The sequence below is a fragment of the Pongo pygmaeus genome, chromosome 6 (genome assembly GCF_028885625.2).
Source record: "Pongo pygmaeus isolate AG05252 chromosome 6, NHGRI_mPonPyg2-v2.0_pri, whole genome shotgun sequence".
In the NCBI taxonomy this organism is placed as follows: domain Eukaryota; kingdom Metazoa; phylum Chordata; class Mammalia; order Primates; family Hominidae; genus Pongo; species Pongo pygmaeus.
Window position 1 is genome coordinate 154,856,110 of NC_072379.2, and position 13,913 is coordinate 154,870,022.

The 13,913-nt window shown below is 38.1% G+C and overlaps 1 protein-coding gene across 18 annotated transcripts in view; it reads left to right on the forward strand.

Moving 5' to 3' along the window:
• RBM33 (RNA binding motif protein 33) overlaps window positions 1-13,913 on the forward strand; it is a 137,483-nt gene that overhangs the window by 33,295 nt on the left and 90,275 nt on the right. For 9 of the 18 annotated variants that reach the window (XM_063668041.1, XM_054494160.2, XM_054494164.2 and 6 more), the window contains exons 4-6: window positions 922-998; window positions 2,923-3,241; window positions 7,273-7,392. In XM_063668041.1, the coding sequence (XP_063524111.1) occupies window positions 2,963-3,241; window positions 7,273-7,392 (399 nt within the window). In that variant the 5' untranslated portion in view covers window positions 922-998; window positions 2,923-2,962. The remainder of the gene's footprint in view (window positions 1-921; window positions 999-2,922; window positions 3,242-7,272; window positions 7,393-13,913) is intronic. The other 9 variants (XM_063668043.1, XM_063668044.1, XM_054494167.2 and 6 more) reach the window with 1 other exon arrangement.

A 13,913-nucleotide genomic window follows, 5' to 3' on the forward strand; every position in this document is an offset into this window, starting at 1 on the left:
GTAATAAAGTATACAGATAAGTTTTTATAAAGTGTAACTACCAGGAAAAGACTGCTTGTTTGTTCACCTTTAAGAAGAAAACCAAGTTGATTTTTCTGTCTTTACTTTTTAAGAATGAATATGTGTGAATGACAGTGTGTGTGTGGCTTTGACTGGCTTTCGTGAAGGGAGTAGTAATTTATATATACCATTTATACATATAAGTAATTTTAAAAAGGGAGGAAAGTGTGAAGTAGTGTGAATAAGTAGTGAGACAGTGTGAATAACACCCACCCCAACCTAATCTAAGATGCTCAAATATATATAACCTAAGAAAACCTGGAACTCTTGGCGGAATGGCTAGGCTCTCTCTGCTTATAGGCAGGAGCACCATCAAGCACAGGAGTGGGGAACTGAGCTGCTAACATTTATTTCCATATGTGATCTGTATTGGAAAAACCAAAGTTTTATTATAGTCTTTTATTTCAGTTTAGTGATTCAGTTATTTAAAATCTTATTTCTAAAATTACACTTTTTTATGTTGTTTAAAAATTCTTTAGGTTTTGGATATTAGCATGTTAAATTTAGTAGTACCTTTAAGGATATCTTTCTTTTTTTTGGGTATTATAAGGAAATATTATATTTGTTCGTAAGCTTCCACCAATGGACTTCTTACCTTTTCTCTTTTGTGTGAGAATAAATGTGATCGTTACACTTGCTGTTTTTACATTTAACTTGCCTGGGCACCTGAAGCTGAGCCCAGGAGGGATCCACATTCCTTGTGTGGGATTTCTTGATTGTCCACTGGTGACCAGAAAGCCTTCCGGGTGGCAAACGTTTTAATATAAGGCTAGAAACAATTCAGTCAGTGTAATTTTGTGCTTTGTAACAAGCCTTTTTATGGAAGTGACACACATTAATTATATTTCTTATTTTAATTAGAATCAGTCGGATTTGTCAGATGAAGAGCTAAATGATGATCTTTTGCAGAGTGATAATGAAGATGAAGAAAATTTCAGGTACTCAGTATTACCTCATTATAAATGTTCTTTATTTAACTAAATTGATAGGAACTGTTATTTATAATTACAATGGAATGTAATTGAATAATGTAGCCTTATATCTTTAACACATGATTACATTCTAAATGGAATACTAGTAATAACTGTAGAAGCCATATGGATGTCTGTAAACAGAGCAGCTGTTTAAAATAAGCAGTTCTTGGCCAGGCGTTGTAGCTCATGCCTATAAACCCAGCACTTTGGGAGGCGGAGGCAGGTGGATCACTTGAGGTCAGGAGTTTGAGACCAGCCTGGTTAACATAGTGAAACCCTGTCTCTACTAAAAATACAAAAATTAGCCAAGCGTGGTGGCCCACGCCTGTAGTCCCAGCTACTTGGGGGGCTGAAGCAGGAGAATTGCTTGATCCACAGAGGTGGAGGTTGCAGTGAGCCGAGATTGTGCCACTGCATTCCAGCCTGGGAGACAGAGTGAAACGTCGTCTTTAAAAAAAAAAAAAAAAAAAAAAAAAAAAAAAATCAGTAGGTCTTTCATTTAATGATCTCTGTGAGTTCTGTTCAGTGTAGGTTGTGAAAATTTAGTATGGATATATACTGCTTTTTAAAAGAATTACTTTATTTGGATGGAGGGCAGTGGCCTGGGACTCTTAACACTTTTGCAGTTTGATGTTGCTACATTTGTTTTCATTTTAGCCAGTTTATTTATATCATTTACTGAATTACCATTTTGGACACTTTGGGAGGTGGTACTTTAGACTCTAGTTGACCATACGTTGACTGTCCTGTTGACATATAGTAAGCTATATTAAAAGAGGAGAGAGACACTGGTAGGTGGAATAATTTTTTTAATTTTATGAGGAAACATCGGGAAAATGTAGACAAGCTCTTGTTATAAATGTAATTAACAAATATATGCCATTTATTATCGAGCCATGGATTTGTAACAGATTTTCTAACATAAAGTAATTTTTACAGGTAAAAATAAGTTTTAAATTATTCTGCCAGTCAGATACATTTCCCAATTCCATTCTTTGACATCATTGTTATATTTTAATCTTTTGAGTTAGATTGCCTTTTAGAAGTACATCACTGAAGTTTTTTAGACACAGTATCTTGAAGTCTAAGAGGTGTATTAATTTTTTGTTAGGATTGAGTGCTGTGTGTGAACATGGATTTATCTGCACGGTCTTGCATGGGAAATGTTGTCTTGCACCTTATTGTTTGGTATTTAACTGTTGTGATTTAATAGGTGGAACATGATTTTTTTTTGCAGTTTCAAAACCTTTGTTATTTTACTTAGAAATTATGAACAATTTTTAAAGATATTTGTGACTAATATAAATTTATTTATTTGAACACTGAAATGTATTTTCACACAAATTTTTAATATTTTGATTTTCTTAAACAGGAGTTTATAATTTCTATCACAGATGTAAGAAAGAAAAATTGTTCTTAAAATTCCAATTCTGATTTTCTCCTTATAGAATAATACTTCTGTTTTTACTTTGAAATCTTAGCAGTTTCTATTTCATTTTGTAAATTAGAATGAAATATAGGCTATTTGATTTCAGTCTTGGACTTTTGCCAGTCAGATGTGTTTCATCTGTGGTTGATTTAATTCTTTTGGTCAAATAACCTGCAGCTGATGATAAGTAAAGGGGCTATATGCATTGCCAGTCTGTGGCCGGCTCCATATAGCACAGTTAGCTCTGCTGTATGCATTAAGGGTTTAGGGCACTGGCTCTGTATAGCATTTTGAGTACTGTTGGAGTTAATGTGCATTTGTCAGTAACTGGAATAACTTTTTATCAGTCATGGTTTAAATCTTTGTAACAGCTATTTATATAATGATTTAGTTTGAGCTCCTCTCTTCATTGGGTGCTTTTTTTTTTTTTTTTTTTTTTTGTATTTTCGTCCTCTCTAGTTCTCAGGGTGTTACAATTAGTCTGAATGCTACATCTGGCATGGTTACATCATTTGAACTCTCTGACAACACTAACGACCAATCTGGAGAACAGGAATCTGAGTATGAACAAGAACAAGGAGAGGATGAACTGGTTTATCACAAATCTGATGGATCAGAATTGTATACTCAAGAGTACCCAGAAGAAGGACAGTATGAAGGCCACGAAGCTGAGTTGACAGAAGACCAAATAGAATATGTGGAAGAGCCAGAGGAGGAGCAACTTTACACTGATGAAGTGTTAGACATCGAGATCAATGAACCTTTAGATGAATTTACAGTGAGTCTTTTCTCCTTTGTATGGCCAAAGATAACCTGGCTTCCCATGCATAGGCTTCTAAACTGATTTGAAATCTATTTACCTCCCCTGGGAGGGAGGGGAAATTAGACCTTATTATCACTGTCTGCCAGTTTCTTTATCTGAGCTATGACAAAGTTTGTGTTGACAGCTTGTTTGGCCAGAGGTAATGCTCCTTTGTCATTCTGGAAGGCTGCAAAGAATCGTGACCTTGAGGATTGTACCCTAAGGAAGAAAACAGCTTTGTGTGGTGGGGATACACTGTCAGTTGTTAGCAGTACTTAATGCAGAGCTTTTATCCAGGCTTTAGACAAGATCTGATAAAGTCCTTCTAAGGTGAAAAGATTATTGACCTGCTAAAGACATCTTTAAGGTGCTAATATTCCAAAGTGATTGATGTCCTGTTCATTCATCCTTTTTGTAGCTGAGAACTGTCTAAACCTGAATAAAGAGATTGGAGGTTAGTTTAGGAAATGTCACATATAATTTGTTACCTATAATCAGGAAGGAAGATTGTGCTGATTTTTTATTTCAGAAAGATGATTTTGGTAGGTAGTTTTTTTTTCAAAGTTGAACCAACAAGAAAGAAAAAATGTACTAGTGTAAGATTCTCATCTTTTAATGACTCATTGTCGAAAGAGATTTGTTTTTTAAAATAAGCATGTAACGAAACTTATGAGGGAAGGATGTGGTCTCAGTAGCTGTAGTAGAATTTTAGGGTTTTGGGGAACACTATGGGGGCCGAGTGAATGGGGCTGTTGGTGTGGTGACAGAAGTATGCAGAACTGGGGCCTTAAAAGAGCCCATTTGCAATGGGAGTAGCTCTGCTTTTCTGTATTTACATCTTCATTCGGAGTAAGCTTTCGTTTCAAAAAAATAGTTTAGATGTTGCTGAATTGTGGTCATGTGTATGAGTAATTTTAAAAAGGATTAATTGTTTATGTGGAACCTTTGAATATTTAGTTCCAGTCATGATTGTATTTAGGTGTCTCAATAGTTTTTTTTTTTTTCGAGACGGAGTCTTAGTTTGTCGCCCAGGCTGGAGTGCAGTGGTGTGATCTCCACTCACTGCAACCTCCACCTCCTGGGTTCAAACAATTCTCCTGCCTCAGCCTCCTGAGTAGCTGAGATTACAGGCGCCCACCACCACGCCTGGCTGATTTTTATATTTTTAGTAGAGATGGGGTTTCACCATGTTGCCCAGGCTGATCTTGAACTCTTGACCTCAAGTTATCTGCCCGCCTCGTCCTCCCAAAGTGCTGGGATTACAGGCATGAGCCACGGTGCCTGGCCTTCAATAGTTTTAAGATTTAATTTCTTTTGGTTAATATTTGCTCTTTGGTAGATACAGTAATGAGAAATGTTTGTAGTTTTGGTAAATAGAATCATGTAAAAGGCATCATGGGGAACTTGTTATTTCCATAACCCTGTAATAATTTGTTCTGGTAATCCTTCACTAATGTAGGCACGTGCCTTCTGCTTTACTGGTGTGTTTGTATGCTCTTAAAGTGAGACACTGTAATTTAAAATGCTTTTGAAAATTAAACCAAGATCTTTTAGAATTGTGCCTAGTTATTGCCTAGTTAGAGTATTTTATTATTTCTGTTACTCATCGGTAAAATAAGATGATTGGCTAATCATCCTGGGTTCTTTCCTCCTGTAAGTTCAGCAGTCCAACAAGTCTTTACTGATGTCTAAGCACTGCAGACACAAATATTGCTAAACCGTGTCATGAACATTGGCCCTACCTGTGAACTTAGTACTAGGCGGCACAGATCATAGCGTGGAAGGTGCCTGATAGAATGCGTGTGCACAGCCACACAGGAGGTCTCTTTCACTTTGGTGTTCTTGCAGAGTTTGTTGTAAAGAGAATTTCCAAGTGAGGAATTTCCCTCTCTGGTATTCCATTGTCAAACTTGAGATTACACATAGGCCCCAGTTGTAATAAAATCCAACTTAATTATCCAACATCTTGTGGTCTAAGATTCAGGTGTTGAAAAGAAGAAAATGTGGCAATTTAATAATACTCATAGTACTCTTCCACATTAAAATGAATTTTTTTTCAGAATTAAAGTCTTAAAGTAAAAAAAAAACTTAGAAATTCTGAAAGTGTTCTAATGTTTTCACAGAGAGTTGTAAAGTTTAAAGTTGAGCAGTAGCAGTTAAATGTCTCTCTGTGAGCACTATCGGTTCATCTTAATACATGTGTTCTAGCCATGGTCATTCTTTTCTTGTTTTGTGATGATCACAATGGTAACATCTGAATGGTCTGAAATGGCCGCTTCCTTGGACAGGAGGAGATACACAGAGAATTAAATTGTGAGGTACTCTGATCTTGCTCGGCAATGGGAGCCTCTCTCTCTCTGTCTTTGGAGGCTGTCACTGAAGCCCAGATTATTTATTCACCATTAGACTAATGAACGCATAAGCAGATTGTGTCTCTGTGTACCCCAATGGCATTTTAGTTTATTAAATGGCTTGTGTAACTGTGATTTTTGTTCTCCCTTGGGTTGTTAACCCCCACTCTAAGACTTGAACTCTGAAATGTGGATCTGTTGGAACCTACCTGTAAAGCCACATGGAGGGGCTTTGGTGCATAACTGGGTGTAGAATCATGAAACCCCAGAATGTACAGTGGGAGGGTTTGCTGTTCCCTGTGAAGAAAGGGAGGTCCAGAGACATCAATAAAGCTGGACGCACAGCTCTGCTGTTCTTTCCTGTGAATGTTGCTGGTGCTGTTTTTGAGAGTGAATTGTGATTTCATTTGAAAATGTGTGCTCATTATATTAGTAAGGAGTGTATATTGGTTTAGTCAACAAAATATTAGAAAATTGTGTTGAGTGATTTCTACCTTTAAGTGCAATCAGTTTATTTAAGGCCTTTAAAATTAACATAGAATGAGAGTTTATTGTTCTGTAAAAACAATTTCAGGTTGACATTTTATGTCATGGGTAGCAGATGTTTGTTTCCCAGCGAGAATCCAGGGGTGTGGACTGTATACTGCTTTGTACACTGGCTGAAGATTTGGATTAGCATCATTTATTTGACTTTATTTGAAATATGAATGTCCTGCTGCCCGTGATTCATGGGTAGTGATAGTTGTTATTTTGATAGGACGCTAACAGTTTTTTCTGGAAAATAAAATGCATTGTGTTCAGATTGTCTTGAGAGAATTGTGGGAACTAAGGTGGTTTGTCACCTTAAATACAGCTGCTTTATTTGGGGGTTCTAGATGAGACTGTCATGTACCATACAGTAGGTTGTTAAATTTCTGTAGGTTGTTCACTCTTTGAGGTTGTCTGCTTTGGAACCATTTTACTGTTCATTTTTTAGCAAGTAGGCTGGGACCCTGGGAAGTCTACCTCCACTGAGTAGGATCAGACGTTTTCACTTGTTAGCAATACCAGAAGCCCTTTTTTCTTCTCTGCAGTTGTGGTCGTCTCCAGCCAGCTTGCCTGCTTTCTTCCATCTACCCAGAAGGGATGCTTGCTTGCTAATACGCCCCTTAAGTTTCATACAAAACCTGGAATCTTTCTCTCATTTGAGAAGAGGGCCTAATGGAGAAACATACTAATCATGATTTTTAAAAAGCTCCTCTGTTTAATTGCTGACACTTTTGTTGTCTTACATTGCCACAAAAATAGAGTTGGGCATGACTTCAGCCCCCTCCTGCTGCTGAGCTCCTCTTTGAGAGCACATAAACCATGTCTTTTGAAGGTGGCTCTTCCGTGCTGTTGATTTGCAGAGGAGCTTTGTGACAGGGCACTTGGAGTTTGAGGCAGAGCCCATGGCACTCGCTCTGGTGGCTGAGCCAGCATGATATGCTTTGTTTGCATTAACACGCAGAGGAGGTTCCCCTCTGTTTCTGGGCCTGGTGCTTTGTGCTCAGTAAGCTAATCACCATAGTAAAACTTTCTACAATTATTAAGCATGAATCATAAAGACGAAAAGTGCGTAAAAAACCACCCCAAAGCTGTATGAGAAAAACTTGTTTTCTCTTTAATGGCTGTTAGGATGAAGAATACTTGCAGGCTTATGGTGGGCAACAAGGGCTGCGAGAGCAGGAAGACTGTGTGGCTGAAGATGAATTAGATGAGATTACTGATGCCCAGGTTGCTCCTGCAACTGAAGAGGTATTTGTTCATCTTTTAAAAAGAGTAAAAAGTTTGCTGTTTTCCCCCCAGACTTAAAATGAGCATCTTTTTAGCATTAGCGAAAGTCTATACGTATCTTTGAACTGTGAGTGTATAGTGAAAAACTTGAACTTTCTAGGCTCCTTGGGAAGTGAGTTCTGGTGTGCTGTGATTTCTGCATAGCGTGTGCCCTTTAAGTGTTAGAGTGTTGTAAATGTTTTGTGGGGTTGTGGGTGGAAATAGTTCAGAAATGTGACGTATATGTTAGTGCTTTGAAAGCAGTGCTGTAATTCTTTTTAATTAGTCAGTAACAGTTAATTTGGACCATTATTCAACAAATACTGCAAGGTTTCTGTAATTAGGTGCATTTTTAGTGTTGAAGAAGTAAGGATGATGAAGCTTGATTCCTGCTTTCAAGGAAATTGGAGTCTAATAATAGGAGAGAAAAAAGATGTGTAAATACCTGTGATGGGAAAACAAAAAAAGTAAAACCTCCCAAGAGAGGCTCAGAGACAGTGCTAGGAGCTCACCGAGGAAACCCCGTGGGGAGAGAGGTTCGCGGTCGATGAGGCTTTATGGAAGGAGGTGAACCTCTGAACTCTGAGGTAGGTCTTGAAAGATAGATTGCATTTGTACTGAGAAAGGTGGGGTGAGGCGTAGAGTTAAATAGTTGCTGTTCTCTTACCCCAGAACTAGCTGCTGTGGGCCAGACATGCAAGCCACCAATCATTCTTCAGCCTGAGAACTTCACAAGAGTTTTTCTTAATACAGTTTTCATCTTTTGTCAGGAGGCCATGGAAACTGATATTTACTGACTTAGGCCATTTACTTTAGGTGTTATTTCAAGGATTTAGACATTCAGTCCAGAAAACATTTACTTTACCCTTTTCCCCCAATATGAATAATACTATGACAGTCTATGAATGTGTATGCTGTGCACATTACAAAACAGAAGCACTTCTTGCACATACCCTTTCTCCCCCTCCACCAAACTCAATTTGATTTTGTGTGTATGTGCTTTCTTCTCTCTTTCTCACTCGCTATTTGAAATAATTTGAAACTTAGAGAAAGGACAGAATAATACAAAGAACTCTTACCCAGATTCTCCAGTTGTAGAAGAATGTCCAAGAACTAAGACAAAGCTGAAGAAGATGTTAAAAGTGTGCAGAGAGTAGAGGTTACGTGCGTCTTGTTCATCATTGTATTCTGTAGCACTCTTTATTACAAAGCTAGCGCCAGTCTAGGTTAAACCTGAAAAGGGGTAATTTAGGCGGAAGACATCTGAGAAAAATCTAAGTAGCCAGTAAAGGAGAGAGAAGTAGACAGAAGACTGCGTGGAGATCATTCCAGGTGGTAAATAGTTGAGAGAGAAACCAAGGAATTTGGTGCCTGTTAATTCCATGTCCTTTTTGTTTGTGGTATTTTTTTTTCTTTTTTTTTTTTTAATTATACTTCAAGTTCTAGGGTACATGTGTACAACGTGCAGGTTTGTTACATATGTATACATGCGCCATGTTGGTGTGCTGCACTCATTAAGTCGTCATTTACATTAGGTATATCTGTTAATGCTGTCCCTCCCCGCTCCCCCCACTCCATGACAGGCCCTGGTGTGTGATATTCCCCTTCCTGTGTCCAAGTGTTCTCATTGTTCAGTTCCCACCTATGAGTGAGAACATGCAGTGTTTCGTTTTTTGTCCTTGAGATAGTTTGCTGAGAATGATGGTTTCCAGCTTCATCCATGTCCCTACAAAAGACATGAACTCATCCTTTTTTATGGCTGCATAGTATTCCGTGGTGTATATGTTGCCACATTTTCTTAATCCAGTCTATCATTGATGGACATTTGGGTTGGTACCAAGTCTTTGCTATTGTGAATAGTTCCTCAGTAAACATACATGTGCATGTGTCTTTATAGCAGCATGATTTATAATCCTTTGGGTATATACTCAGTAATGGGATTGCTTGGTCAAATGTTATTTCTGGTTCTAGATCCTTGAGGAGTTGCCACACTGTCTTCCACAATGGTTGAACTAGTTTCCAGTCCCACCAACAGTGTAAAAGTGTTCCTATTTGTCCACATCCTCTCCAGCACCTGTTGTTTCTTGACTTTTTAATGATTGCCATTCTAACTGGTGTGAGATGGTATCTCATTGTGGTTTTCATTTGCATTTCTCTGATGGCCAGTGATAATGAGCATTTTTTCATGTGTCTGTTGGCTGCATAAATGTCTTCTTTTGAGAAATGTTTGTTCATATCCTTCACCCACTTTTTGATGGGGTTGTTTTTTGCTTGTAAATTTGTTTGAGTTCATTGTAGATTCTGGATATTAGCCCTTTGTCAGATGAGTAGGTTGCAGAAATTTTCTCCCATTCTATAGGTTGCCTGTTCACTCTGATGGTAGTTTCCTTTGCTGTGCAGAAGCTCTTTAGTTTAATTAGATCCCATTTGTCAATTTTGGCCTTTGTTGCCATTGCTTTTGGTGTTTTAGACAGGAAGTTCTTGCCCATGCCTATGTCCTGAATGGTATTGCCTAGGTTTTCTTCTAGGGTTTTTATGGTTTTAGGTCTAACATGTAAGTCTTTAATCCATCTTGAATTAATTTTTGTATAAGGTGTAAGGAAGGGATCCAGTTTCAGCTTTCTACATATGGCTAGCCAGTTTTCCCAGCACCATTTATTAAATAGGGAATCCTTTCCCCATTGCTTGTTTTTGTCAGGTTTGTCAAAGATCAGATGGTTGTAGATGTGTGGTATTATTTTGAGGGCTCTGTTCTGTTCCACTGGTCTATATCTCTGTTTTGGTACCAGTACCATGCTGTTTTGGTTACTATAGCCTTGTAGTAGTTTGAAGTCAGGTAGCATGATGCCTCCAGCTTTGTTCTTTTGGCTTAGGATTGACTTGGCAATGTGGGACCCTTTTTGGTTCCATGTGAACTTGAAAGTAGTTTTTTCCAATTCTGTGAAGAAAGTCATTGGTAGCTTGATGGGGATGGCATTGAATCTATAAATTACCTTGGGCAATATGGCCATTTTCACGATATTGATTCTTCCTATCCATGAGCATGGAATGTTCTTCCATTTGTTTGTGTCCTCTTTTATTTCATTGAGCAGTGGTTTGTAGTTCTCCTTGAAGAGGTACCTCACATCCCTTGTAAGTTGGATTCCTAGGTATTTTATTCTCTTTGAAGCAATTGTGAATGGGCGTTCACTCATGATTTGGCTCTCTGTCTGTTATTGGTGTATAAGAATGCTTGTGATTTTTGCACTTTGATTTTGTATCCTGAGACTTTGCTGAAGTTGCTTGTCAGCTTAAGGAGATTTTGGGCTGAGACGATGGGGTTTTCTAAATATACAATCATATCATCTGCAAACAGGGACAATTTGACTTCCTCTTTTCCTAATTGAATATCCTTTATTTCTTTCTCCTGCCTGATTGCCCTGGCCAGAATCTCAAACACTATGTTGAATGGGGATGGTGAGAGAGGGCATCCCTGTCTTGTGCCAGTTTTCAAAGGGAATGCTTCCAGTTTTTGCCCATTCAGTATGATATTGGCTGTGGGTTTGTCATAAATAGCTCTTATTATTTTGAGATACGTCCCATCAATACCTAATTTATTGAGAGTTTTTAGCATGAAGGGCTGTTAAATTTTGTTGAAGGCCTTTTCTGCATCTATTGAGATAATCATGTGGTTTTTGTCTTTGGTTCTGTTTATATGCTGGATTACGTTTATTAATTTGCGTATGTTGAATCAGCCTTGCATCCCAGGGATGAAGCCCACTTGATCATGGTGGATAAGCTTTTTGATGTGCTGCTGGATTCGGTTTGCCAGTATTTTATTGAGGATTTTTGCATCAATGTTCATCAAGGATATTGGTCTAAAATTCTCTTTTTTTGTTGTGCCAGGCTTTGGTATCAGGATGATGCTGGCCTCATAAAATGAGTTAGGGAGGATTCCCTCTTTTTCTGTTGATTGGAATAGTTTCAGAAGTAATGGTACCAGCTCCTGCTTGTACCCCTGGTCAAATTCGGCTTTGAATCCATCTGGTCCTAGACTTTTTTTGATTGGTAGGCTATTAATTATTGCCTCAATTTCAGAGCCTGTTATTGGTCTATTCAGGGATTCAACTTCTTCCTGGTTTAGTCTTGGGAGTGTGTATGTGTCCAGGAATTTATCCATTTCTTCTAGTTTTTCTGGTTTATTTGCGTAGAGGTGTTTATAGTAGTCTTTGATGGTAGTTTGTATTTCTGTGGGATCGGTGGTCATATCCCCTTTATCATTTTTTATTGCGTCTATTTGATTCTTCTCTCTTTTCTTCTTTATTAGTGTTGCTAGCGGTCTATCAATTTTGTTGATCTTTTCAAAAAACCAGCTCCTGGATTCATTGATTTTTTTGAAGGGTTTTTTGTGTCTCTATTTCCTTCAGTTCTGCTCTGATTTTAGTTATTTCTTGCCTTCTGCTAGCTTTTGAATGTGTTTGCTCTTGCTTCTCTAGTTCTTTTAATTGTGATGTTAGGGTGTCAATTTTAGATCTTTTGTGCTTTCTCTTGTGGGCATTTAATGCTATAAATTTCCCTCTGCACACTGCTTTAAATGTGTCCCAGAGATTCTGGTATGTTGTGTCTTTGTTCTCATAGGTTTCAAAGAACATCTTTATTTCTGCCTTCATTTTGTTATGTACCTAGTAGTCAGTCAGGAGCAGGTTGTTCAGTTTCCATGTAGTTGAGTGGTTTTGAGTGAGTTTCTTAATCCTAAGTTCTAGTTTGATTGCACTGTGGTCTGAGAGACAGTTTGTTATAATTTCTGTTCTTTTACATTTGCTGAGGAGTGCTTTACTTCCAACTGTGTGGTCAATTTTGGAATAAGTATGATGTGCTGAGAAGAATGTATATTCTGCTGATTTAGGGTGGAGAGTTCTGTAGATGTCTATTAGGTCCACTTGGTGCAGAGCTGAGTTCAATTCCTTGATATCCTTATTAACTTTCTGTCTCGTTAATCTGTCTAATGTTGACAGTGGAGTGTTAAAGTCTCCCATTATTATTGTGTGGGAGTCTAAGTCTCTTTGTAGGTCTCTAAGGACTTGCTTTATGAGTCTGGGTGCTCCTGTATTGGGTGCATATACGTGTAGGATAGTTAGCTCTTCTTGTTGAATTGATCCCTTTACCATTATGTAATGGCCTTCTTTGTCTCTTTTGATCTTTTTTGGTTTCAAATCTGTTTTATCAGAGAGTAGGATTGTATCCCCTGCCTTTTTTGTTTTCCATTTGCTTGGTAGATCTTCCTCCATCCCTTTATTTTGAGCCTGTGTGTCTCTGCACGTGAGATGGGTCTCCTGAATACAGCACACTGAGGGGTCTTGACTCTATCCAATTTGCCAGTCTGTGTCTTTTAACTGGAGCATTTAGCCCATTTACATTTAAGGTTAATATTGTTATGTGTGAATTTGATCCTGTCATTATGATGTTAGCTGGTTATTTTGCTCGTTATTTGATGCAGTTTCTTCCTAGCATTGATGGTCTTTACAATTTGGCATGTTTTTGCAGTGGCTGGTACCGGTTGTTCTTTCCACGTTTAGTGCTTTCTTCAGAAACTCTTGTAGGGCAGGCCTGGTTGTGACAAAATCTCTCAGCATTTGTTTGTCTGTAAAGAATTTTATTTCTCCTTCACTTATGAAGCTTAGTTTGGCTGGATATGAAATTCTGAGTTGAAAATTCTTTTTTTTTAAGAATGTTGAATATTGGCCCCCACTCTCTTCTGGCTTGTAGAGTTTCTGCTGAGATATCTGCTGTTAGTCTGATGGGCTTCCCTTTGTGGGTAACCCGACCTTTCTCTCTGGCTACACAACATTTTTTCCTTCATTTTTCAACTTTGGTGAATCTGACAATTATGTGTCTTGGAGTGGCTCTTCTCGAGGAGTATCTTTGTGGCATTCTCTGTATTTCCTGAATGTGAATGTTGGCCTGCCTTGCTAGATTGGGGAAGTTCTCCTGGATAGTATCCTGCAGAGTGTTTTCCAACTTGGTTCCATTCTCCCTGTCACTTTCAGGTACACCAATCAGACGTAGATTTGGTCTTTTCACATAGTCCCATATTTCTTGGAGGCTTTGTTCTTTTTACTCTTTTTTCTCTAAACTTCTCTTCTGGCTTCATTTCATTCATTCATTTGATCTTCAGTCACTGATACCCTTTCTTCCAGTTGATCGAATCAGCTACTGAAGCTTATGCAGTCGTCACGTAGTTCTTGTGCCATGGTTTTCAGCTCCATCAGGTCATTTAAGGACTTCTCTACACTGGTTATTCTAGTTAGCCATTCGTCTGATCTTTTTTCAAGGTTTTTAGCTTCTTTGTGATGGGTTCGAACTTCCTCTTTTAGTTTGGATGTTTGTGGTATTTTGAAGTTTGAAAACTAATTTTATTGTTTGTTTTTCCTTGTAGTTTATTTTAGTTTTTAGATAACAATATTTTCTTTATTCTTCCCTGATACTCTATAATATTTGTAGCATATCTTAAAATAGGGAAAGGT